General features: G+C 37.5%; 2 protein-coding genes across 3 annotated transcripts; one reads left to right on the top strand and one right to left on the bottom strand.

Annotated features, from left to right (window-relative positions):
* Nucleotides 1-1,410: 1,410 nt before the first annotated feature.
* Nucleotides 1,411-27,251, bottom strand: LOC105259055 (serine/threonine-protein kinase SMG1). The gene is made up of 16 exons (XM_011270770.3): nucleotides 26,743-27,251; nucleotides 25,680-25,975; nucleotides 25,365-25,588; nucleotides 24,657-24,909; nucleotides 22,650-22,779; nucleotides 20,618-21,956; nucleotides 20,390-20,546; nucleotides 19,765-20,293; nucleotides 19,473-19,660; nucleotides 13,961-17,782; nucleotides 12,128-12,401; nucleotides 7,904-8,166; nucleotides 6,434-6,710; nucleotides 4,472-6,356; nucleotides 2,643-3,611; nucleotides 1,411-2,490 (listed from the first exon to the last, which is right to left on the bottom strand). The coding sequence occupies exons 2-16, from the start codon at nucleotides 25,904-25,906 to the stop codon at nucleotides 2,306-2,308; spliced, it is 10,722 nt and encodes a 3,573-aa protein (XP_011269072.1). The 5' UTR covers nucleotides 25,907-25,975; nucleotides 26,743-27,251; the 3' UTR covers nucleotides 1,411-2,305.
* Nucleotides 8,010-11,646, top strand: LOC105259049 (octopamine receptor 1). Of its 2 annotated transcripts, XM_025414196.1 has the most exons (7): nucleotides 8,010-8,137; nucleotides 8,222-8,536; nucleotides 8,653-8,705; nucleotides 8,769-8,923; nucleotides 10,189-10,746; nucleotides 10,998-11,160; nucleotides 11,224-11,646. In XM_025414196.1, exons 5-7 carry the CDS (start codon nucleotides 10,193-10,195, stop codon nucleotides 11,554-11,556), a joined length of 1,050 nt encoding a protein of 349 aa, XP_025269981.1. In that variant the 5' UTR covers nucleotides 8,010-8,137; nucleotides 8,222-8,536; nucleotides 8,653-8,705; nucleotides 8,769-8,923; nucleotides 10,189-10,192; the 3' UTR covers nucleotides 11,557-11,646. The 2 variants fall into 2 exon arrangements, with proteins under 2 accessions (XP_025269981.1, XP_019885454.1); XM_020029895.2 differs by lacking the exon at nucleotides 8,010-8,137 and having other exon boundaries at nucleotides 8,503-8,536; nucleotides 8,603-8,705.
* Nucleotides 27,252-27,453: the final 202 nt, after the last annotated feature.

Genomic DNA, 27,453 nt, shown 5'->3' with positions numbered 1-27,453 from the left:
AAATAAAAGAAACAAAGTTTATATATGAGATTCACAGAGACTTTTATAGAAATCTATAAGACCCAATAATATTCTCAATTATTCTCCTTTTTTAAAATAGTTTAAAGTTTATTTTGATTAAACGTTATTTAATTATTTTAATTAATTATTAATATTAAAAATAATATTAAATAATATTAAAATAATATTAAATATTTAATTAAAAATAATAAGATAATTTTAAATTATTTTTAGAACATTATTTTACAGAACAAATTATTTAATTTTGTTCTAGAGTAAAAATAATGTCTAGTAAAATAATAAAATTGTTTCTTATAAAATTAGAGCCTAATCAGATCAATTTCGCTGGACTTATAGATTCATAGACTTTCTCTATATTTTATCTTGCGAAACACATCTGTATAATAGATTCTTCTTAAAACATCTTATACACATTAATCGCTGAGTTATGAAAAACAGAAAAACAAAATCATACGATATAATTTTGTGAAATTCGCAACAAACATTTGAGAGAGTGTTTACTTTTGCAATGTATATGTGAAAATCTTTATTTTCGACAGCGTTATTTAAGCAGTTAAAACATTACTCGGCGAAATGTGCAACGCCAGAGAGTAGCGAGGACACTATCATGTGTCATAATGTTGGCTACGAAGCTAATGAAATTTTTCTTTTGCCCGGATCGTCCGATACTAACATCATAAAACTCACAAACCGAGTCGACTTGATAAACCTTGCAAAACAACGTGGGCATTGCCCGCAGAAATGATTGCGTTCCATCATGATAGACGATAAATTTCGATTGCGCCGCGAGATCATTAAATTTTTCAAATACTTGGCCGCGCGTATATACAGGGTGGCCCCGAACGTTCCAGCCAAACTTTGAGTTCTTAGGAAATTTAATTCTGAACAAAAAATTTCCTATAAACATGGATCGAAAAATGCTTCCTTAAGAAGTTATCGCTCAAAAATCTCTGATGCAGGAAGAGTAAAAGGTGAAAAGAAAATGAAACTAAATAAATTTCTTGAAAAAAAAAAAACGATAAAAATAAAAAATAAAAATCTTTTTCTTTTATGAAAATAAAATAATTTTTTTTAAACTAATATTTTAGTAATAGTAGAAAATGAATAAAGACGTTTTTCAAGAAATTTATTTAGTTTAATTTTCTTTTTATTTCATTTTCTTTTTACTTTTTGCTCTTCCTCCATCAGAGATTTTTGAGCGATAACTTCTTAGGGAAGCATTTTTCGACCCATGTTTATAGGAAATTTTTTGTTCAGAATTAAATTTCCTATAAAATCTCAAAGTCTGGCTGAAACGTTCGGGGCCACCCTATATACATATATATATATATATGTGTATCTGTATGTTTGTAAAGATGTATAATGCCTGTAACATGTGAGCATTGTATGTATCCGGGTACGTGTGTTGTTTTATATACATATGCGCCGATTTCAACGTATTCAGTTACATACGATAACTTAATGATAATAATAATAGACTATTTTTCTATCGAGTCGCAGATATATTTTGAAAATTTCGTCTCTCATCCTGTTTCATCCCATTGGAAAATAATGTTGCGTTTACATGATCTCGGACCCCTCGTCGAATTAATCATCAAATTCACGTCTGTGTGTTATACATGTTCGTGTACATTCATCTAAAAATGAAAACATCGGTACGAAAAATCGATTCAAATGCCTCGATTGAAGAATGCCAGGCCTTCTAATCCCTGACACTATCTACGACGTGTTGTGCAAATTACATTGCAATTGGGATCGTCGCTACGATCGAGACTTTCATCATTATCATCGGACTTTCCCGTCAATATATCGTCAGCCGAACTTCTCGCGACTACACCGTTAGCGTAAGGACATGACTGATTCTATGCTCCCCCCAAAAACTCGTGGCTCCCAAAAGAATATTCGCCTTCTTCCCTCGCAAGACGAAACAAAAAAAAAAGAAGAAAAAGAAAAATAAAGACATAAAGAAAGAGGAGACACCCGTTAGAGATTCACAAGTAACTAATAGATCGCGGCAGCCTTGGTTTTTGGGACAATTACAGAATCAGCAATCAGCACAGTGGGTTTTCAGTTGTCGCGCCGGAGAGGTTGATCCTGAAAAACCGACTTGTTTCTTGATTGGCTTGTTTCCCCGGATGACACTCCGCCATATCTGGTTTCGAGCGGAGTGGTTTGCCTCCTACGGCAATGTAGGATGACATAGATGCGACGGTACGAGCTTGAGTACCGTCGTGTAAGACGAATGTCGAGCCATCGGGACGCGCGAGCGCCAACCGCTATTCGTTCAGACCCACGGTGTCCAGCCCTCGTACAGCAAGGCGAGGTTATCGTTGCTCAGCGCTTCGCGTATCACGTATTCCACCTGCTCGGCCGTGGTGTACTTGCGCGTTGGTTGAGGATCGCGTCCCTCCAGCTTCATGCGCACTCGACGCCACACGCTCAACGCGTAAGCGTTCCGCTCTTGTACAGCTGAAAGAAGATAACAATGGTCAGTTTGGAGAGCAAGATTAAACGATGAAAATCCATACAATTGATTAGAAACTACTTGGTACCAGCAATCAGTTTGGAGAGCAAGATTGAACGATGAAAATCCCTACAATTGATTAGAAACTACTTGGTACCTTTGCCTGTAGTCGGGTCTCTGGCTAATAGTGTTCCTTTCCTGGGACTCAGGCAGACGCTCTCCTGTCGTACCAGTCTGCTACCCTTCTTCCTCAGACTCTCCGGCTTTTCTGCGCCCTTCGTCGGAGCTTCCAGCTTGCGCTCGCTCGCAAACTCCAACAGTTGATTGTACAAACTGGGTGCTTTAATTGCCATCGTCTCCAACTCGTTCTTGATCGCCACGCCGCGAACCGAATCGAAATTATTGGACTCCAATTCCTTGACGATCGTTGATACGCTTTCCGTGAAGGAACGGTAGGCGGATAAAAAGTCCTGCAGGCCGTCGATGTTCTCCTGTTTCACCATCGTTTTTAACAGTACTCTAACGTCTGACATAAGACGATGATGTTCGGCGAGCACATTCTGTAGATTTTTGATTCGCTCTCTCAAATAATCCTCGGCGGCAAAAAGAGCCTCCTGTTTCTCTTGCAGTTTCTTCTGGGTGTCAACTATCGCCTCGGACACGATCTTCTCGGCTTGCTTCAGCCACGCGGTATCCACGCTGTTCTCCAGCTGCAATAACTGCACGAGGCTTTCCTCTGTCATAGTAACGGTAATGTTCAAGTTGACTGTCAGCACGCAGCTCTCCTCCCAGTGTTTGATTAGCTTGACCAAGTTGGCATCGTGCGTCACGCTCTCCGAAGTTCTGGTCCTCAGAGCCTCGTAGTGTAATATAGAATTGCACGTGTTGACTACCATGGCTGCTAGATTGTGTTGCCTGGTTAATTTCTCGCATGATGATAGCACCGCGTTGTCAAACGCGGACATGACCTCGCCTAGAGCCGGATTGGCACCCGCGGCCCACTTGAGACGTTGTACGGCGCTCGAGACGAGGTTCTGTTGTTGCTCGCGAGCCTCGCATACTCGCGACTGCAAATTCGATAGCGCCGCCGCGGTTTTTCGCAGCTCCAACATGAAGGTGGACCGATCTGAAAGGATTAAATTTCGAATTTTATTACATTATATATAATATATAGCATTAATATACAGGATGTCCCATCTTAATCGATCACTCCCTTTTTTAATTTTGATTGTAGACAAAAATGTTTCAAACAAAAGTTGTATGGCTTCAAGGGGGATTTTTGCTTCAATTATTTTTTGAGTTATAAGGCTTGAAATCATTTCTTGATTTTACATAAACCGTAAAACATCTTGTAAAATATTCATTTTTCGATTATCTTACCTTAATACTTTTATGTACAAAATAATGAGAGGAATCAATTGGTGTAAAGAAAACACATAGTTGTTTCGAAGTAAAAATATGTAATTGTTAATTGCAAATTTACATATTTTTTCTTCAAAACAATTATGTGTCTTTTTTACACCAATTGATTCCTTTTATTATTTTGTACATAAAAATATTAAAGTAAGATAATCGAAAAATGAATATTTCACTAGATATTTTACGGTTTATGTAAAATTAAGAAATTATTTCAAGCCTCATAACTCGAAAAGTACTCAATGAAGAAATACTTTATTATAGTGTTTTGGAAAGCTCTTGAGATAAGCTATAAGAATATGCAATAAAAAATAGAGTTCCATTTAAGAAATTGACGGTTACTTCACGTAACCTTCAAATGATTATCCTAGATCAAACCAATTATACCATCTTATGTCCCCTTTGAAGCCATACAACTTTTGTTTGAAACATTTTTCTCTGAAACGCCTTGTTTCCGAGATATAAGTTGTAACGCTTTATTTTGAACACCCGGTATATTTCATAAAAATTTTAATTTATTAAAAATGTAAAAAGATGAAAAGAAAAAAACGTAAAATGTATGCCACACACTTAGAGGATTCATTGGATTTATGTTGGATCTCAGCATCATGATATCTTCGTGTAACCAATGATGGGCCATTAGCTGAAGTTGTAGTCTCTGCAAACTGGCTCTAGCCACTTCGACACTTTGTTGAGCTAGTCTGGCGCCTTGTTTCCGTCGCCAGGCGCTTTCCAGCGTGCTACTTAACGCGCCCGCTTGCGCTAAAGTCGAGCCCGAGAACAATCCCTTCTTCAAGCACAGATCCACCATCTTTCGGCATAACTCCTCCAGCGAGACCTTGCTTTCTGCTCCGATATCTCTTTGTTCGATCTCGGTGGTTACGTTCAGACCCATGCGTTGCAACAGGAAACACAAGGCGATTGCCAATGTTTGCGACGTAACCCCGAGCAATTGCCTCGAAACGTAATCAGCCGTAAACACTCGGACAGGTTTGTTGAGTCGTTCGTCATCGTATACATTCGCTAATCCGCCCTTGAACGCGGTAGCAATATCTCTGCACATCATGAAGAATTCCTGTATCGTGTGTAATCTCTTAATCAGGAATATATCCTCTAGAACTTGTCTGGCTGCCTTGTTGAAGATGGGCGCCGACATCTCTTTAGCCTCGCGTATCTGATCGATCTTCTTCCAATTTACCGGAATGTCTAGCGAGCTCAAAGTGGCCACCAAGGCATTACCTTCCATCTGCAGTTTCTCGAACAGGCCGTTGAAGCCCATTAACAGCATTTGACCCGGGGTCAAAGTTTCCTCCTGATTCAAGTCCTGAACCTCCGCCGGTCGCGACAATAACGCCTCGAATCGCAATCTCATATTAGCCACTATACCCTGTATCATTGCGTGTGGACTCTCCATCTCCATCACGGTGAATCGAAGATGCATTTCGAGCTGCGCCAAAATGTCACCGAGAGGTATCCCGGTCATTATTATGATCTCGCTGAGCTCGCCCATCATTCGCATAACGCTTGGCTCCTCCGTGATGATAGTCTTCATCGCTTCCGGCAATATAATGGTCTGGAAATTGTAATTAAGTTCTTGCAAACCCTTATAAATGCAATCGGCGCTCTTCAAGCATTTGAGGATCAGCGAGATCTTGGGATCGTTGTTCGTCTTATGATTCTCCGGTATTAGCGTGATCAGCTCGGCGATCAGGGACGACATTAGACGCATCTCGTCTAGAAACCAGTCCCCTTCACGAGACGTGAGATCCACCAGGCAATCTGCGGCGCATTTGGCAGCATTCTCCATCATCAGGTATCGCTTATTCAGGGCACACAGCGCGGTAATATTGACGCACTCGAGCGCCCTTTCCGCACCTTTCTCTCGTCGCAGAAATCCCACGATCTGCGTCTTCGACTCGACATATGCCTTCTCAATTCTGTTGCCAGCTTCCGGCAAGCCCTCGGACACTATTCTTTCATAAGCTTTCTTGAGCCTCTCGTTCGAATCGTTCAGAATCGCTTGCATTTGATACGAGAAGGTTATTATCTGCTGGACCTGCGGATTGTTTGGGTTGATCGGATTTAGGTTCCCCTCAAACTGCGTCATGACTTCGTGGCACGCCTCGACGGTGCCTGATGTCAATAGTTTGTTGGCCCATGTGTGATAGAGCACGGTACGATGCTGCGATAGAGTGCTGAGAGGATACAGGCTGCAGATAGCGGAATACTGGCTCAAGAGGTCCAAACAAGTGCGGATGAGAATGGATTGCTGGGTAGCCAGTTGCGTCAATTCGTTCTCTGACTGTTCGCATTGTAATATCATTTGACTCTGTCCGGCGTTTTGTAAAAACTCCTTCACAAGATCAAACACCACGTGATCCTCTTGATTCGTCGAGTTCCCCAATTCGGCCAGCCACTGTCCCAATTGGGATCCTCGTACCGCAGCCAACGCGATCTAAATAAATAAATAAATAAGCAAATATTGAAGAAACCTTTCAACTTGAAACATTCGGCTAATCGCTTAAGACTCACATTATGCATGTTAATCTGCTTCTCACATTCCTCTATCTTATCTTTTAAGCCAGCTTTTGCTTTTTCGTGAGCGTCCCGTGCTCGTTTAAACGAATTGTATCGATTAACGACTGAATATAATGCATGAGTCCGACCCATCGCCTGCGCCTCCTTCACCAACGCGAGTTGCTGATGTCGATCTTGCAGTAAATCCTGACACTGACGTAACGCTTCGGTCGTCTCGATCCAACAATTCAAGTGATGACAGAGCAGTGGTAAGATCTTGGCCAATTCATCCCTATAACATTTTACCATCAAATAATAATAATAGTTATAAGTTATAAATAATTAGTTATAAATAAATTAACAGTTATATATATAAATAAATTATTTCTAATATACAGGGTGAGCCATTTTAATCCATCCACTCAAATATCTCCAAACCTGTAAGTTTTAGAAGAAAACTTTTTAAAAGAAAGTTGTTTGGTTCTGAGGAGGAAGATAGGAATATTAGTTAGATCTTGGGTGGCGTTGTTAGGATCATATCAAGGTCACATTGAATTTTTTAAAACCCCTGAAACCCCTATTTTTTATTGCACATTCTTGTAGCTTATCTCAAGAGCTTTTCAAAACACTATAATAAAGTATTTTTTCGTTGAGTACTTTTCGAGTCATGAGGCTTGAAATCATTTCTTAATTTTACACAAACCATAAAATATCTAGTAAAATATTCATTTTTTGATTATCTTACCTTAATACTTTTATATACAAAATAATGAGAGGAATCAATTGGTGTAAAAAAACACATAGTTGTTTTTAAGAAAAAATATGTAATTGTTAATTGCAAATTACATATTTTTTCTTCGAAACAATTATGTGTTTTCTTTATACCAATTGATTCCTCTCATTATTTTGCACATAAAAGTATGAAGGTAAGATAATCGAAAAATGAATATTTTAAAAGATATTTTATGGTTTATGTAAAATTAAGAAATGATTTTAATCCTCATAACTCGAAAAGTACTCTATGGAAAAATAATTTATTATAGTGTTTTGGAAAGCTCTCGAGATAAGCTACAAGAATATGCAATGAAATATAGGGGTTTCAATTTAAAAAATTCAATGTGACCTTGATATGACCTTAACAAGGCCACTCCAGGTCTGACTAATATTTCTATCTTCTGTCTCCCTCAGAACCAAACAACTTTCTTCTAAAAAGTTTTCTTCTAAAACTTACAAGTTTGGAGATATTTGAGTGATTTGACGAAATAAAATGGCCCACCCTGTATAATTAACTAGTAAGAAATAAATTGCTAAGAATACAAAGCTTCTTTACGAGAACTTCTTACAACATTCTTCCTATGAAATAAGAAGGTATCTAAACAAACAGGAAATTTTGTAGTTCAAGTAGCAGAACTCTCTAGCTTCACCTTTAAATTTGAAACCAAAAAAATGGGAATGGGACATTTTTGAGTGAAACTTGTCGCTCACCGATTGGCCAGCCATTCGACACGCATCTCCGTCGTTCTCACGGCGAACATCGCGCGCGTGAGTTCCTGTTCCAATTGTTTCCTCCCGACACCGGTGCACCTCGCCCTGGCCTGGCAGGCACCGTAGCTCGCTATACTTGTATCCGCGCCAGCTCGCCAATCCACCAGAGGATCGTAGACGAAGGCCTCCAGCAAGGTCAGGAGCGTCTCGCGGCCTCTACGCATCACTCTCAAGGTATGCTCGCAGGCAAACCTAAATATACCCTAGACACATAAATAGCAATTTCTATCATTATGTACCATTATACATTCGTTACAGGGATGGGAATATAATAAGCATCGATCGCATCGTAATTTTGCATTGATTCGTTTCCCATCGACTTTTCTCTCGAACCGACCACTGATAGCAGCTGATAGTTGGGACAGTTCTTTGTCAGGGAAACCACACGGATGAGCAGATAAGTGAAGTCACACTTGAACGAACAAAGCAGTGTCCTATCGGTCGCAGATTGCTTCGTATTGATTCACATTCTCTCGTTAAAACTTATTACAAACGTTCTGATGAAAATAAAAAATTCGCGCCTCCTCAAGGGGAAACTCCCGTTTCTTCCAAAAGTGACGAAACAAAGGCGAGGTGAGTCACTTCTCATCGTAATTTTTCTTTCTCTAATAAGGGAAAATTCATCTGAACGTTTCGTAGATTTACGTAATCGTGATGCGTGATCCAATGTGTACTTTGACGTTTTGTAGAGTATCATCGAAAGCCTGTTTCTCTTCGTGTTTGTGGAAGGTAAATGGCCAAGGTAAGAGATCCCACGTTGACTTTGAATAGACCAGGCCCGACTGATCATTTTACATGCTTTTAGAGTAAAAATTGTATTCACGATTTCACGCAACAGTTTTTTGTATAACTGAGACCACATCTTCCTAAGGCAAGCGAGATTAAGACATGAATACATATTTAATCTGATTTCTCTAAATTTATCTATCTGCGCAACATTTTTACGGCAAAAAAGATAAGGTAACTTTAACTATGTTTTACTTTTTAAAATGTAATATTGATACATCTCTTATAGAAAAAAAAATTAAAAAATATATAAATTCTATAAATTCAAATATAGAAAATTATAATCAGAGGTAATAGTTAAATCTTGAATCTCAAAAACTTCTCTGTAAGCTTGTCAAAGAAAATATAGAATCTTAAAGTCATATACAGAGTGTTTTATTTAAAGCGAGGATCTCATTAAATATCTCACTTGCTCTGATGATAGGAAAAAAATGCCTAAGAAAAAATGTTCAAGAGGTAAATATAATGAAAGAAAAAATTTTTCTTTCAAGGAAAAAGGAATCAATTTATATAAAAAAAAATTAGGGTGATTCCACTAAAAAACTAGGTCGATCTCCAAATCTCTAAAGAAAAAATGATTTTGAGGAAAAAAAAATTGTATCATGATAATTGCCCTTCCCATATAGCACAGAACATTGCAGCAATATTGCAGCAACATTGTAATATTGCTGCAAAAAATTTAATAAATCTATAAATTCAAATATAGAAAATTAGAATCAGAGATGATAGTTAAATCTTGAATCTCAAAAACTTCTCTGTAAGCTTGTGAAAAAAAATTCTATCACGATAATTGCCCTTCCCGTATAGCACAGAACATTGCAGCAATATTGCAGCAACATGTAATATTGCTGCAAAAAATTTAATAAATCTATAAATTCAAATACAGAAAATTAGAATCAGAGGTGATAATTAAATCTTGAATCTCAAAAACTTCTCTGTAAGCTTGTGAAAAAAAATATAGAATCTTAAAGTCATATACAGAGTATTTTATTTAAAGCAAGCATCTTATTAAATATCTCACTTACTCTGATGATAGGAAAAAAATGCCTAAGAAAAAATATTCAAGAGATAAATATAATGAAAGAAAAAATTTTTCTTTCAAGGAAAAGAATCAATTTATATAAAAAAAATTAGGGTGATTCCACTAAAAAACTAGGTCGACCTCCAAATCTCTAAAGAAAAAATGATTGTGAGGAAAAAAAAATTCTGTCATGATAATTGCCCTTCCCATACAGCACAGAACACTGCAGCAATATTGTAATATTGCAATGCCCCAGCAATATTACAATGTTGCTGTAATATTGCTGCAAGGTTCTGTGCTGTATGGGCTTCAAACGATGCAACTTTTTCCTAAGACACTTTTTTTATCATCAAAAACACGTGACATATTTAAGTGGACCACTCTGTATATCTTTAAAGACACCAGCTTATTTTTTCAGAACTATGTATTTAGAAGAGAGCACCTTTACTGACGCGACCGTAAGCATCTCGAGTTCTTCTCTAGCAACCCCCTTGCCAGAAATTGACGCTAGATCCATTTGGATCTTCGTAGATAGCTTCCTATTTATCGTGATCGTTTCGGGGAATGTTCTCACGATACTGGCAATCGCGTGGGCCCGCAAGCTTCGGAGCGTCGTTTCCAATTACTTCATACTCAACCTAGCGGTGTCGGATCTCCTGGTGGGTGCATCGTTGCTGTATCACCTGGCGTTTTACGTGGATAACTCGTTGAACTACAACAAGGCGGTGTGCATCTCGCGCTTCGTCATCATCGGCTTGGCCTGTGGCGGAAGCGTATGTAATATCATAGCGATCGCCATAGACCGTTACATCGCCATCGTGCACCCGTTGGGTTACAACGCGTACGTGACGAGGAAACGCGTGCTGATTATCATAGCCATCGGCTGGACATGCACCATGAGCGTGTCGTCCATACCGACATATTGGAATTGCTTCGACACCTTAATAACGTGCGAAATGGAAGAGATATTGCCGAGGTACCGATTGCCAATGATTCATCATTTCTCGCTAATCGCCCGATATGGATGATAAGTTTCGATATTCCAGAATAGCTTGGAACATGTGGTGTGTGGGCTAAAAATATAATTGTGTCACATCTCTAGGGCTCGCAATCGTCGTAAATTATCTTTCACCATCGATTGGTTTAATATCATCAACGTTTTTCTGTTTTCTTTTTTCTCTCTTCGATTGCAAATTAAATTAAATAAATTATGTTTCTTTTTTGCAGAAACTACATATTGTTTATCCTGCTGCCGTCCTTTTTTCTCAGCTGGGTAGCAATGTTTCTGTTATATTGGAAGATTTGGAAAGAGGCGTCCGGGCATGCACGCCGAATGAATTGCGGTAGTATTTCCAACATTGCTGAGAAAATTGATCGCAAAAGCGTGCAGGTATGATGTATCATTTTGAAGTGGGAATTGAAAGTAAAACTTGAATATGAATTTTTTTCGTAGGTAGTGCTGCTGATACTTGGCTGCTTCTCAATTTGCTGGCTTCCCTACATCATCGTACTTTGTATCCGGTCCTGTGACGTGGAAACGTTTCCGATGGATTACTATAAAGTTACATTTGCATTGGCAGTTGCCAATAGCGGAATGAATCCCTTCATATATGCATGGAAAAACACCAATTTCCGCAAGGCCTTTCAGAAAATTTGGCACTGCAAGTCGCCAAATCAAGATTTAAACTCGAGCTTCAAAATGTATTTGGAGAAACAACGTGAGATAAAGAATCAGCAGACGAATGCAGAAAATGGTAAACAAGAAAATGGCAATTTACATGGATAGTCATCCGGTTGTTGACCTAATCTAGCGAAGAATAAAGTTGACAACACAATTTTGTAAATCTAATTCTGTAGAGTTGAAAATTCGATGGAAATATCTTAAGCTCTAATAAAAAAATTCTATAAAAATTATCTCACACACTTTTATATTTGTGTACAGGATGTGTCTCTAAAATCTGATCCAGCCTTTGGATCTCAGCTCTAGAAAATATGATGAACGTATAATTTAAGAGAACATCGATCACATTGACCTGACCTTGGAAAGATCAAGGTTGAGTCCATATTTTCATCATCTATCCCTCTAGAATATCCTACAACTTTTGTCTGAAACATTTTTCTAAAGCCGTTTCCGAGATCCAGGAGCCGGATCAAATTTTAAAGATACCCCGTATATAAATATCTTTTTTTTGGAAAATCAAAAATACAAACGAAACAATTATAAAAGCATCACAAGCTATCGCGCGATGAATATCATCGTCGGTCAGACTCTTTAGGATTAAAAAGTAAAATAATAATGTAAAGATTATTTTCCCTCTCTTTTTCTCTTTTTGTTTCCCTCGTCTTACTGTCCTTACCTCGACACCAGTTACTCCCAAAGCCGTTTTGATATTGGGCGTCATGCGGAACGGCACCTTCTCCGGGACGCGCAGAGTTTTTCCCTTCTCGAAGCAGACGTTGTAATCGATGTGCACAACTTCGCCAGTATTGAGGTCGACGAGGACATTGTCCAGGTGCCTGTCACCTAAGCCTATGATGTAGCCAATAATGGACATTACTGCGACGGAATAAGAATAATTCTTGGTGGCTTGCCACCAGCTACCGGCATTGATGCTGTTGCACCAGATTTCCCTGAAACGTACATTACAAAATAAATTTTCAACAATTTAATCACGACAAATACATACAGGGTGTTAGGGAAGTCTGAAAACGGTCAAATATTTCGAAAACGAAACGTTCCTGAGAAAAATGTTTCCAACCAAAGTTGTAGGGTTTTAAAAGTTCTATTCAATGATCATATCCATTTGACCTTGAGTGGAGAGGATAAGGAGAGGTCAAGGTCAACATGATTTTTTTAAACGGAAACCTCCATTTTTTATTGCATATTCTTGTAGCTCATCTCGACAGCTTTCCAAAACATTATAATAAAGTATTTTTTCATTGAGTACTTTTCGAATTATGAGGCTTGAAATCATTTCTTAATTTTACATAAACCATAAAATATCTTGTAAAATATTCATTTTTCGATTATCTTACCTTAATACTTTTATGTACAAAATAATGAGAGGAATCAATTGGTGTAAAGAAAACACACAGTTCTTTTTAAGAAAAAATATGTAATTGTTAATTGCAAATTACATATTTTTTCTCCGAAACAATTATGTGTTTTCTTTACATCGATTGATTCCTCTCATTATTTTGTACATAAAAGTATTAAGGTAAGATAATCGAAAAATGAATATTTTACAAGATATTTTACAGTTCATGTAAAATTAAGAAATTATTTCAAAAGCCTCATACCTCGGAAAGTACTTAATGAAAACTAACTTAATTATAGTGTTTTGGAAAGCTCTCGAAGTCAGCTACAAGAATACGCAATAAAAAATTGCGGTTTCCGTTTAAAAAAATTATGTTGGCCTTGACCTCGCCTTGATCCCTTAACTCAAGGTCAAATGGATATGATCATTGAATAGAACTTTTAAAACCCTACAACTTTGATTTGAAACATTTTTCTCAGAAACATTTCGTTTTCGAGATATTTGACCGTTTCCAGACTTTTCTACCTCCCTGTATACAGAGTGTCCCAGACCACTCGTACACCCCTTTTAAAATGAAAATAAATGACTTTTATCAAAAATCGCGAACAATTTTTAAGTAAATCAGGTACGCTTTATCAAATGGTGATATTTTCAACTTTTGATTCCGACCGGAAATACGTCATCCGGATCGGAAGTTGAATTTTTTTAAGGGAACGTGATACTTTTTATTACAGATTCGAATTGTACGTGAAAAAATAAGAAACTTTTGTATCAAACGTTTTTTCCAAAAGTGCCTCTGTCAATCTTAAAATTGACCTTGGAAGTAACTGTGACGAAATAATCAAGGTCAATTTTAAGATTGACAGAGGCACTTTCAGAAAAAACGTTTGACACAAAAGTTTCTTATTTTTTCGCGTACAATTCGAATCTGTAATAAAAAGTACCATGTTTTCCTAAAAAAATTCAACTTCCGATCCGGATGACGTATTTCCGGTCGGAATCAAAAGTTGAAAAATCACCATTTGATAGAGCGTACCCGATTTACTTAAAAATTGTTCGCGATTTTTAAAGCCATTTATTTTCATTTTAAAAGGGATGTATGGGTGGTTTGGGACACCCTATAAGTGTGCCCATTTTTTCCAAGCAACTAACTTAGCCAGTAGGTCCTTGGGAGTTTCCTTCATTAGCTCCTCTAATACTTTCTTCAGCACATGAGTGGGCCACTCCTTGCGATTCTCCAAGCCGATTCCACACTCCTTCAGTAACGGCGTCAACTTGTTGTAAAACAATTCCGACGGTCGCATAATCGTTGAATTGCCACCGCTCTTGCTGCTCATAGCGCATTCGCGCTGTTGCCATCGTTTGTACAGTATAAACAGTGGCGTTACACCATCGACCCACTGAATGAGACCTGATCTAGGACCCAGCGGAATCACCGAGTAATGTCGCGCCCTGTACATCTTCGTACCGCTGTTCTTCGACATCATGGTATTACATATGCTTAGAAACTGCATTATTCTCTCGTCCAGGTGCAGGTCCTCCAATCCCTTAAACAGATATGTGTACACGTGACCGTCGGAACCGTGGAATATCAGCTTCTTCGGTTTCGTTTTGGTCGGGAGAATCTGAACATTGTTGTCCACCGACATGATTGTGACGATCTTGTTGTCGGCGGCAGCGACGCCAGGCATGGCGATGCATGTGTTCTTCAGATTGGCTAGAATAGGACTGATATCCGTCATGGATAGAGAATAAGCGGCCCGTCTGTGTACGCGTTGCGCCAATTTGGTCTCCAAGTGCTTGAGGGCCAAACTAGCCATTTGCGGCTTGGACGGATTCTTGGGATTGTTCAATCGGTTTATCACCTCTTCTATAGAGGCGCCAAACTTCTCCTGGAAATTTCTCTCATGCGGAGTCTCGGCAGGGACAGATGTCATAGAAAGGAGATTTTCCAGGATGAACGTGATTGGCTTTAGAATAATTCTGTGCTTCTCCGCGATCAGTTTGTCCTTCTCTTCGGGCGCAAGCCAGACGTTATTCTGCACCCGCTGGATCTCAATCTCCAGCTGCTCGAATCGCTTGGTAATCTCGGTGTGATGCTGGCACAAAGTCGCCAGCCACAATTCGTCCCACAGCAAAGTGATTCGTCTGAGCTCCTTCACCAACACCTTCACCTGGACTATCGAATCCTGGATGCGACCCGAAAGACAATCGACCAATTGGGAGAAACAGGAATCCATGAAACCTTCGTGCTCGTCGCTGTACGAAGCGACTGCCTCGTCCTCCTCAGCGGCATTCAAGTCCAATTCGTTCTGCGAATTATCGTTGTCGTTCGGCTTCTCGTAGACGACCTTATCGTAGGTCTTCAGACCGGAAACGGCGCCCACCACGGCCGGAAATGTAATCAAATGCGGCGAATTCTCCGCCACGCGACATAACAGCTCGGATACCTGGGTCCTCACGTATGCCTCAGGGTGGCTGAGTCTCGAGAATAACTGCGGTATAATCTCCTTCCAAGGCGCGGTCGGTGTTGTCGAGAGGCCAGCCTCGAGCACGTTCTGCAGCTCCAGCGCGTGCTTTACCACAAGCCTTAATAATCTTAACGTTGCCGTGATGGTGTCGCACTCGTTGCTCTCGTTATTAGCCAACTGTAAATACTTGAAGTACGCATTTGCCGATAGCTCGTAATACGAGTAGATCCTCTTCTGCGCCTGTCGCCAAATGTCGACCAGCATGCCGAGAAGGTGTTCGTTGCCGGCGTGATTCAAAACCGGGACGTTCCTCAGTTGGTTCTCTATCATGTCGGATGTGTTCACGTCGTTTGTGTCTATGTCGCCCTCATCCTCGGGTATAGTCTTGTTCTGGCTAAGTATGCAGAAGACGGTGTTGAGGTCGGCCTCGGTCGTATCCATCGGCAGCAGGGATTGTATGTTGAACCGATCGGTGTCCGTCAATTGGCCAGAGTTGGAGTTGTCCACGATCTTTCGACCCCACTTGTAGCACCAGGCGGCGAAATTGGACCACGCGTGCGGCAGATCCGGGCACTGGTTCACGCCGAGCTGCATCAGCTTGCCGATTATCATGTCGGACGTCGGGATCAAATCGATCGTGTCGCCAAACAGTTTATCCATCAGACCATCGTTGTGCACGGCTTCGAATCTGAGCAATTCTTCCAGCTGAGGATTGTCCTTTACATTCATGTCCTGCTGTATCCATTTACTTAGGGTGAGCAGGAGCTTGGTTCCCATCTCCCGCAAATCGGCGGACTGTTCGCCGTTGACGATCGCCTGCGAAATCCCCAAGGAAGTTACGCAGCATACTTTCAACGCCTCGTTCATGTTCTCCATGTCGTACAGCAATTTAGAAAATTCTCTGAAAGCGCGCATGCTATTTTTCGTCCACTTTACGTGAACGGGCCCGTTCAGCATGCTGCTGGTGATGTCGGCGAAGGTGCAGGTGGCGGTCGAATTTTTCAGTTGGATCAAATCTTGTTCCAGTTTGAAGTACTTGACCATCTCCCGTTTCGCTAAATTAAAATTGCCTTCCTTCCTGGCCGTTCGAATGACGTGCAATCGTAAACTATCCACCTCCGTGGAACTATTGTCGGTCGGTTGATCAAAATACTTGGACCACCATAAGACTTGCGTTAAAATGTTGGAGTTAATGTAATTGATCTTATCGATCTTGTAGAGTTCGAAGACGTTTTCGTCATTTTTACCACGTAACAAATTCCTCAGTCCCGTTGCGGAATACTGAAGCAATATAGCGTCATTTAGGTATTCCGATGGTACGTTTCGCAAACTGTCTTGCATCGTCTTAGCCGCGACCTTCTCGCATTTCTCGATAACGTTCCCGAACGAGTCCTTAAATTCGTTACCGCGAATCCTCAGAGCAATGTTCACCAGACTATTGCTACATTCGCTCAGCGCCTTCGCGCAACTCCAGCTACCCTTCTTCTCGTCGTCCAGCAGATTCCAATTTGTCAGTTCGTCTACGTTGATCAGGTCCCCCTCTTCAAACCTCTTCAAACAATCTGCCTGCTCCAACACGACATTCTCCGCAATTTGTCTTCGCAAAACGGTATTTCTTTCTTGCGTTAGTATATCATTTTCTTGTAATTTCCAATCCACCAACCCGGACCAGTCGGTGACCGCTTTGTAACAATTGGTAAGTCGCTGCATGCAAAATCCCAATACTTGATTGTCACTCTCGAGCCTCGTGGCTCTACCGTTCTCGTCATCATCCGTTTTAGCATGCATATGTTCGTCGATTATCTGCTTGTAAATCTGCACTGCCGACTCGTAATGTCCGGCGGCCTCTTCCATCGCAGCTTTCAGCCATGGAAACTGCCTGTCCTTTGTCTTGGTGTACACGTAGAGTCCTTGCAAGGCTTCCGCCTCGTTCAGCGCGACCATCGCCTGCGCTGTCCACAACGTTGCTCTCTCAAACTCTATCCCCTGCGTGTTATCAGCGTTGCTCAAGTCTTCCAGCAGCCTCTGACCGTTTCGTAGAGCGTTCGTCGCCAGGCCTGAGTGCAACGAGACGACGCACAAGGCCAGTCGTATGCGATTCAACCATTCCTTACACGTCGATTTATTTGTATGGAAAAAGGTCCTGACTGGCTTCGACAAAGGCAGGAGCGCCATCGCGCAACCATCTGCCGCGTTGTGAATCATTCTTTCCAGGTGTTCCAGGAACTCTATAAAAAGACGTACCCGCGTATGCTCGTGCAACATGCGATCCAAGCTTTGTTTCTCCTTCTTTACTATCACGTCTGTGTTGTAAGATATCTCGCGAGCCAGAACTTTCAGAGCACTCTCGATCGATGTAAAAGTTTCCTGGGGTTTTCCCAGAAATGTACGGAGCTTGTTGAGCACGCAATGTTGCGCCGACTCGAAGCCGCTCCAGAAGAACAAGAATGAACAATTTGCCAGCGCCAAGTCATACATCCTCGCCGTAGTTTCACTTTCCGATCTGGAAGTATTTCGTATAAATATACGTCACATCTTGTATTTCCTATTCTACAGAGTGTATCATTTGAATATCTCTTAAAATAAAAGAGATTGGAAAAAATGTTTCAGACAAAAGGTGTTTGACTCGAAGGGGGACATAAGATGATGCCATTAGTTTGACCTTGGATAATTGTTTGAAAGTCACATGAAGGTCACCTTTAATTTTTTTAACGGAACTCTCTATTTTTATTATTTATTCTGATAGCTTATCTCGAGAGCTTTCCAAAACACTACAATAAAGTATTTTTCCATGAAGTATTTTTCGAGTTATAAGGGTTGAAATAATTTCTTAATTTTACATAAACCATAAAATATCTAGTAAAATATTCATTTTTTGATTATCATACTTTAATACTTTCATGTACAAAATAATGAGAGAAATCAATTGATGTAAAGAAAACATGCAGTTGTTTTTAAGAAAAAATATGTAATTGTTAATTGCAAATTACATATTTTTTTCTTAAAAACAACTATGTTTTTTCTTTAGACCAATTGATTCCTCTCATTATTTTGTACATAAAAGTATTAAGATAAGATAATCGAAAAATGAATACTTTCCTACAGATTTTATGGTTTATTGAAAGTGAAATTAAGAAATTATTTCAAGCCTCATAACTCGAAAAGTTCTCAATGAAAAAATACTTTATTATAGTGTTTTGGAAAGCTCTCGAGACAAGCTATCATAATAAGTAATAAAAATAGAGAGTTTCGTTTAAAAAATTAAAGGTGACTTTCATGTGACTTTTAAACAATTATCCAAGTTCCAACTGATGGCATCATATTATGTCCCCCTTCGAGTCAAACATCTTTTGTCTGAAACATTTTTTCCAATCTCTTTTATTTTAAAAGATATTCAGCTGCACTTAAAATGATACAGCTTATACAGGATGTTTCAGCCCCTTACCACCCATTTAAAAACTAGAGAAGTGGTTATTTAAAAAAAATAAAAACATTTTTTTTATAAATCGAGTGCGCTCTATCGAATGGTGATATTTTCAACTTCTGGTTCCGGCCGGAAATAGGCGATTCAGATCGGAAGTGCATTTTTTAAAATGGAACCCCCTATTTTTCATTGCATATTCTTGTAGCTTACCTCGAGAGCTTTCCAAAACACTATAATAAATTATTTTTCCTTGAAGTACTTTTCGAGTTATGAAATTTGAAATCACTTCTTAATTTTACATAAACCATAAAATATCTTGTAAAATATTCATTTTTCGATTATCTTACCTTAATACTTTTATGTACAAAATAATGAGAGGAATGAATTGGTGTAAAGAAAACACATAATTGTTTCGAAGCAAAAATATGTAATTTGCAATTAACAATTACATATTTTTTCTTAAAAATAACTATGTGTTTTTTTTTACATCAATTGATTCCTCTCATTATTTTGTATATAAAAGTATTAAGGTAAGATAATCGAAAAATGAATATTTTACAAGATATTTTATAGTTTACGTAAAATTAAGAAATTATTTCAAGCCTCATAACTCGAAAAGTACTTTGGAAAAATAATTTATTATAGTGTTTTGAAAAGCTCTCGAGCTAAGCTACAAGAATATGTAATGAAAAATAGGGGGTTCCATGTACGGGTGGTACAGGTGGTCTGAAACATTCTGTATATTTCTAAAAGAACAATTTCTACTTACATAGATGGCCAGCAGAGAGTAAATATTTCTGACAAACCAGCCGCGTCGAGGTAATGCTCTTGCAACAGAAACGCCATATACGTTTTGAAATGTTGCGCCAATAACTCCCCGTTATTATTACCTCGCATGTGCAATCTTTGAGCAAGTATTAGCGATTCCGTCGAATATGTTTCAATTTCTCGTATTTTCTGCGTTTGAAATAAAAATTCAATGTAAAAATTAAAAGTTGAAAGATGTCACTTTCAGCCACGATACATTGTTTTATTCTCGAAGAAATTCTCGAAGAATTTACCTTAGTGTCTGAGAATAAATACTCCTTATTCAATTTTGGTATAACAATGTTGATTGGCATACACATTAGTAGCGAACCGTACTTCTCGCGGATCGTTTTGTCGCACGACGTTAAATGCAACGTCGCTAAATCTACGATGCTCGAATAAATCTCCTGCTTCCATTCCACCTTCTTCGCGGTCATCAAAATCTCCAAGAGATTGCACACCGCGATCGCAATGTCATCATTAGTCGTAGCTCCGCAATTAATTAAACTCGTGGTGATACTCTGGCACTCCTGAGTTTTGCTCAAGATCCCGATATATTTTTCGGATTGTACGCAAATCTCTTGCAGCCAATTGGACAAAAGAAGCAAAATTCGTACGGGCGTTTTTTTGTTGTACGTCTTCGCTATCAGATTGAGAATTATAGATAAATGACCGCTGGTAGGCGATGTGGTTGGTACATCTAAAGTTCCGGGGAACATATCTATCGGCCGACAAGTCGTGTTGCCGGTTATCAAGCTAGAACTTGGAACAAAGTGATTGTATCTGCAATAAGTTAATTGTTGAAAACTTATTCATTGTTACACGCTATCGGGACGTCTAGATTCTTCTACTGGGAGGGATTAAGAAATTTTCTTTTACCTAGAGCAATGAGCATAAAGCAAATACAGAATACTATATTGCAAGAATGGACTGATGGTAGATAGCGCAGTGTCATATGGTCTTAATTTGACTGCAAGAAGTTCGAGGATGCTGGGCTTTAAAGCCCACATTCCAATAATCGAATTGCTCGCATTTGCTAAAAAAAAGTCGTTGTATATCAGGGGTTTGGGACACGGTTGTTAAATATCGTTCATGTTATTCGCTCACCTATGTCAGAAAGCGCAAGCAGTATAAACGTGATTACTATCTCAATGTCGCTCTTTGTGTAATCCAAGTCGTTCAATGGATTGTCCACGACTAAACTGTCCATATCGGGCAATATGAGCCTATAAGCGATCTCCAAGTCTGCTAGGATATAGCGATAAGATTCCTGCAATAACGGAATATTCTTCAAGCTGAGGAGGCTATGATACACGCCCAGACACGCGTTCTGAATGGGGATAGAATTTCGGAATCTCAGCTTCAGCAATGCCGAATTTTTGCCGAGCAACGTGTGCACCAACTCCAGCGGCAAATTTGCAGACACTTCCTTTATTACTTTCGATATGACGGTCAGCATCGAGATAATGGTGTCGTCCCAGAAGATATTGACTCGCTGCAATTGAAGATCGATAAATTTGTAGAGGAGCTCGTGATTTTTTGCGATGCGACTTTGAAGATAGCCAAGAAGCAAGAAAGCGCATTCGTTTGCGACGACGATCAGTTCCTCCTTCTCTTCCGATAAATCGGCCTGTTTGGCTTTTGGCTCCACCGATCGTAGAACGTTCATCAACAATTGCCCCTTTTCCTTCGACAGAGAACCTTTTTCAGAGATTATCCTGAAATTTTTCTTGTCAGTCTTCTTATTTATAATCAACGATTTCATCATCCTGACGAGATTTTCCTCGGTAATCTCGTCCTTATCGAAATGCTTCGAGAGCATTTCGACGTGTTTCTGGGACGAGCTGATGTTCTTGAGGCATTTCATCAAATTCTCCGTATCGTTAGACACAATTTTGGGCCAGGTATCGTTCTCTTCTTCCAATTCGATCGCCTTGACGACAGTCTTTAGCATCTTCGATAAGCAATCCGTTAGAAAAGACCATTGTACGCTGGGCGCAAAATTCGGATTTAAATGCTCGGACATGCTCTTGGTTACTGTGTTAAAGACAGATATTAAGGACGTGATTCTCAGAATACATTCCCTTGGTGTCGGAGATCCATCGTCACCGTGGGGTGAGATACGACCAGACTCAGGTGAACTCAATTCCTCATCGTAGCCCTCCATATCTTCCAAGAATTGGCCTAGCAAGGTCAATGTAAACTGCAGATCCGATATCCAGAACGAGCGCAGCTTTTGCAAGCATCGACTTGCGTAAAGTACGACGGACTTTTGCTGCGTGGAATCAATGTGCCAACCTACAAGTATGTCCACGGTATCGCGAAAGTGATTGGTGAATGTCTCTGGATAGGAATCTATGATGAGTAAAATAGCATCGACAGTCGCCACCAGTAAATCCGCTCTATCAACATTTTCCAATATCGATTGTAATTGGGACATCATTGGCTAAGAAACAAACACGAGTACGATTAATAATTATCGTATGTCAACAGAGTCAAGAAAGTTGATTATTTTATTAGTCCTTATCAGTGTTTGCTGGTATCTAGATAAAATGATCTAGATAATCATCTAGATAAAGAAATGGCTCATCTTTATCTTTAACTAGATGAAGAAATACAAAGTATCTTTATCTTTAGCTTAGATGAAAAATATATGTTATCTTATCTAAAAATTGTCTAAGATGTCGTTTTCATTATGCAAAAAAGTTTTCCAAGCACGCTTCTAAAAATCTATCTAAAATATCTAAAATATATTTTTTATATTATTATTATTAATATATTATAAATATATTATAAATATAAATTAATAAATAAATATTTATCATATCATTTATATATCTTTTTGCTATTATTTAAATATTCTTTAGAAAAAGAGAAAGAATATGTGTTTATGATTTTAATAACCCATTTATAATCTTCGTCACATTTTTTACAAATATTTATAGTCTTCTAAAATAAACAAAAATATCTAGATAATTATCTAGATTATTGCAATAATTATCTCATCTTTCATCTAGATTAAGTAAAAGCAAAATCATCTTTATCTCATCTAAGATAAATTTACGGATTTTTATCTTTATCTTTATCTAGATAATTTTGAAATTATCTACAGCAAACACTGGTCCTTATGTAAATTTACCACAGAGAAATCTTTCAATTTAGATGTCTCAGCATCCATCTTGAGTGTCTCGCTAATTGATTTTATTAGTAAGCATTTTATATCATCTTTACGTTCCAATGAATATTTGTTGAAGGTCCAGTCCATGTATCTAGAAATAATATATACAAGCTTTGTAATTTTAAGACGAAAATTAAACAATAATAACACTAATATTGCTCGTGTGTTGCAATAATAAAAAGCAATAATAAACATTCTAGGACCAATAATACGAGCTAATTACTAAGGTCTAAATAAAATAAAAACAAATATTTATAAGTTTGTTTAATAATTACAAACGTTTCGACCTTATTTAGTCTTCCTCAGTATGAAAAATAACAAAATCAATATATTATTTTCATCCGTATTTGCCAATATTATTCGTATGTCGCAGAAAAATAAGTATAAGTTTAATCAAAATGTAAAATAAGAAAAATCCATCGTTAGAGAGCTATAAAATAAATTTTTATACTCATTTTTTAGCTGTTGAAACATTTTGTTCCGTATAAGTGTTTATGGGCTTCTTATTATTTATTTTATAGCGCTCTAACGATGGATTTTTTTTATTTTACATTTTGATTAAATTTATACTTATTTTTCTGCAACATATGAATAATATTGGCAAATGAATATGGATGATTTTAATATATTGATTTTGTTATTCTTTATACTGAGGAAGACTAAGTAAAATCACGAAACGTGATTATTTAATTAAACAAATTTATAAATATTTGTTTTTATTTTATTTAGATGTTAGTAATTAGCAGGATTGGCATGTTTTAAACAATGTGTTTAAAACTATTTGATTAAAACTTGTTTAAAACAGTGGACACTGTTTTAAACATTTTTGTTTTAAATTGTTTTAAACTACTGTTTAGGACCGTTTAAAATATCGCAAAATATATGATTATTTGAAAAAAAAAATTGTAAAAAAATCAAAAACTAACAAAACCTAATAAATGTGTATGTTACAAAAAAGTTTTTGTTTTTGGTGTTTTTAGTTTTTTATCTATATTTATGTAACATATAGATATAAAAATATAAATAATAAAATAAAAATGATAAGATGAGTATTATTTTAGCAGAATATTTATTTTTGGATATTAATTAACAATCAATGCAATAAAAATTAGAAGATATTGACTGATTTTACATTTTACATTTTAGTATTTTAAATTAATAGTACATAACTCATAGCAGTTCTAAAAAAAAAGTTCTTCTTTTAAAAAAAGAATTAAGATTTTTTATTTTTCTTTTATTTATAATTTATGTTAAGAGTTAAGCATGAGGTTACTTAATAAGAATAAGAAAGGAACCGAAGTATTATATATTAAATATTATTAACTAGAACTTTTTTTTAGAACTACTGACTTGCTATGAGTATTATATTGAATTATTAATTGAAAATGTTAAAATGTAAAATGTAAAGTCAGTCAATATTTTGTAAGTAATCTTTATTGTATTGATTGTCATTTAATATCCAAAAATAAATATTCTGCTGAAATAATACCCATCTAGTCATTTTTATTTTATTATTTATATTTTTAATAGCGTTGTCAATTTTGGCAACGCTATTAAAAATATAAATAATACAGTTTAACGCTAACGAAAACTATAAAAATATTAAAAATATAAATAATACAGTTAAACTATTAAAAATATAAATAATACAGTTTAAGGCTAGCGAAAAATTTAAATATTTACACAGATCAAAGTTATTAAGTGTTTTTTGCTTGTTTAAAACATGCTTTTGTTTGAAACATGTTTTTTTTACTTTACTTAAAAACACAAATAAAACAAAAAACATTGTTCTAAACAAAAAAACAATGTTTTTTGTTTAAAATAAAAAAAAAACAAGTTTTTTGGCAACTCTGGTAATTAGCTCGTATTATTGGCCCTAGAATTTTTGTAATTTTACATCGTTATATTGTAAATGTAAGAAAAGACAAAGAATATTTTTTTCACACACAACTCGCGATTGCAGTGTACCTTTTAAAATCTTGTTCTACCACATATCCAATGCGACCCAAGCACTTGGCAACCTGTTGTTTTGCTTCTTGACCAGGGCCAGAATGCAAAACATCCAACAGATTCTCGCAAATAAGTTCCAGGTTCCGTCGTATGTATCGTTGATTTTCAGGTGCAAGAATACCCTCTTGTACTTGCTTGCAGAGCACCATGAAGTGATCGTAATCATCTTCGCGACACAGTCGTCGCAAGAGTTTGGAAATTCTCGAGTCCTCTGGAATAAATGACAAAATTTAAAGAATAAAGAAAGAATAAAACTTGCACGTGTCACAAAAACACGAAAAAAAATAAAATAAAATAATTGGTCAGTTATTAAGTGTCTTTGAATGTGTCAGCATGTTGAACCGTTGACAATCAGAGAACTTTCTAATTCTTTGATTGACAATGAATAATTTTATTTGAATAAATTAATTAATAAACTAATTTTTAATAAATTAATAATGATATACTGATAGATAGATGTTGGCATATCGTTTGAATGTTGTTGTAAGATTCTAGAAGAATTTTTTCATAGTGGCTGAAGAAGCACAAGTACGTGAAAAAACATACCACATTAAATATCAATCAAGATACACTATTTAGTTTTATTTTTAACATCCCTATATTTATAGCTCGTACTAGCCGTATTTAGAATTTTTTATTTTAAAATAAAATAGACCCACGAATTACCATTTATTCTTTTATCGTCATAGTATTTGCCCTGTGCGTTCTCATGATTTTTCAACGATTCTTGAAACTTGGGTCTAGATGTAGAGTGGTAGCTGGACTCTGAGTTTGATTCGCGATCATTGAGGATCTTCTTGAAGGCTCTCCCACGCGTCCCACCTCTGGCACGATCTGCAGAGCTGCCGCCGCGCGCCATTCGAAATTCATTTCTTGGAACACTGCTGAGTCTAACACAAAGATTTCACATTGTAACAATCTCATTAATCGATAAGACACTGGATAGCATACTATTGATCGAAATAAAGAAAACAGGAAAACCTTGGTTTGAATCTGGTGAAGCCGTGATCCGAAGAATAGTTGGAATTTCGTTGGCAAATGACCAGGGTGCTGCGTGGTACATTAAGCTCGTTTATACTGTAACCACTTATCACGCCACTGCCTTCCTTCTCAATCTCCCCGATTTGATTTATAGACTCGTCTGGAGTCTCGGCACACTTGGAACCACGTAGCCTCGTGCTAATATTAGAGTTCCCACAGCTATTCATTACATTACTCTGCAAGTGGTCTGCATGACCCACACTTTACGGATGTGACTTGCAGTTACCTAGAGTTACCTGATTCGTCAATAACACCAAAAAAATGATAAGTACACACGTTACAAATTTAAACTCCTTACACAAATCAATATTTTTGCGAGCCAGCAAATATCTCTCGCGATTGATAAGCGATAACGAGGAAATTTTATGCGTTTTATTTTGAGAGACAAAAAAGAAAAAAACTTTTGCAGGAGAGCTTGTAAAAATATTTTCCTTACAAATGTAAACAAGTAGTTTTTTAAAGCTCATAAAAATCTTTTCTATTAACATAAATTAAATAAATAGAAATGAATTAAATAAAAATTAAATAAAAATTTAAAAAATCTCATAAAAATCTTTTCTATTGACATAAATTAAATAAAAATTAAATAAAAATTTAGAAAATCTCATAAAAATCTTTTCTATTGAGATAAATTAAGTAGAAAAAAATTAAAGTCATGTATGATAAAAATTCTTAATTACAAAGACTGCACTGTTTAACGCTAAATGGCGGGAGGGGGAATTTTTTTCGAGTACAATTATCAGCGTTACTCCACAGTTTTTACCGCAAATGTAAACAGGTATTTTTCAAAGTTACGACATTTGCAGCAACTTGCGATTTCGACTTTAACTCTCGTGTGCCTAATGATGAGATTACACGCGTTCGAAGGACTCTATCGTCCAAGGATCTAACGAGTTCAATGCGAAAAAAAAACACGTGAAGGCCACTCGACGAGAATCCTGATGAACTCGAGGAGCGATGTCGCAGCTTTCGCGCAAACAGCATCTGTTGCTGATAACATTACCCTTCTTCGTCTCCTGCTCCTCTTCCTCCGCAAGCTCCGCGAAGCTCTATGAGGGATTCTCTCGAACAGGGAAACGCTCGTGCTTGGAACAAATCGCTCCTGAATCCTTTAATCTCGGGCGAAGCCGAGCCGAGGTGAACCAGCGAAAGTCGTCGCTCTCGTGGAAATACGCCGTCTCGCGAAAAGCAGAGAGCTCGAAAACGCTGATCCCGAAGAGGTTATGAGAGGACACACTCAATGCTTCACTGGCTTGGATTTCCACCCCACCATGCCTCCAGCGCGTCGTGCCAGTGCCATGCCATGCCACCATGAGATTCCCTCTCTGCCCTCTAGAGAGTTTTCTCCAAGAGTCGTTCTCTCCAAGATTAAGAAAAAATTGACATTTCCCTCGGTTTTATGTCGATATTCCATTAGTGCGTTCGAAAATATGTTTGGTTGGTGTTGGGAAAAAAGATAAAGTTGGCAGTATTGAAAACTCCCAGTGCTGCGTTTCGTTTCTCCCACTGGGATCACTGAGATTAAAAAAATTTGCTACTTGAGATATTAAAAGAGGTAAATAAGTTAAATATATTTTATAATAACATGTTTAATAACATCACATATATTATTATTAATACGAAAATGTGTTTTATATTAATAATGCTATAATTATAATAAAGTGACATGATTTACCTAAAATGTGATTTAAATTCAATATTTGTATATCTGGTA

Source organism: Camponotus floridanus, unplaced genomic scaffold (assembly GCF_003227725.1).
Source record: "Camponotus floridanus strain SB8 unplaced genomic scaffold, Cflo_v7.5 scaffold79, whole genome shotgun sequence".
Taxonomy (NCBI): domain Eukaryota; kingdom Metazoa; phylum Arthropoda; class Insecta; order Hymenoptera; family Formicidae; genus Camponotus; species Camponotus floridanus.
The sequence above is the reverse complement of the archived record's forward strand: the minus strand, read 5'-3'. Positions and strand labels throughout refer to the sequence as shown.

Excerpts from the sequence above, each read along its gene's own strand:
- LOC105259055 (XM_011270770.3), bottom strand. The coding sequence starts at position 25,906 with ATGAATAGCTGTGGGAACTCTAATATTAGCACGAGGCTACGTGGTTCC. Across the intron at positions 20,294-20,389 it reads CTTTATGCTCATTGCTCTAG|ATACAATCACTTTGTTCCAA; the intron begins GTAAAAGAAAAT and ends AACTTATTGCAG. Across the intron at positions 6,711-7,903 it reads GTCGAATGGCTGGCCAATCG|GGATGAATTGGCCAAGATCT; the intron begins GTGAGCGACAAG and ends AAAATGTTATAG.
- LOC105259049 (XM_025414196.1), top strand. The coding sequence starts at position 10,193 with ATGTATTTAGAAGAGAGCACCTTTACTGACGCGACCGTAAGCATCTCG. Across the intron at positions 10,747-10,997 it reads ATGGAAGAGATATTGCCGAG|AAACTACATATTGTTTATCC; the intron begins GTACCGATTGCC and ends TCTTTTTTGCAG. Across the intron at positions 11,161-11,223 it reads TTGATCGCAAAAGCGTGCAG|GTAGTGCTGCTGATACTTGG; the intron begins GTATGATGTATC and ends TTTTTTTCGTAG.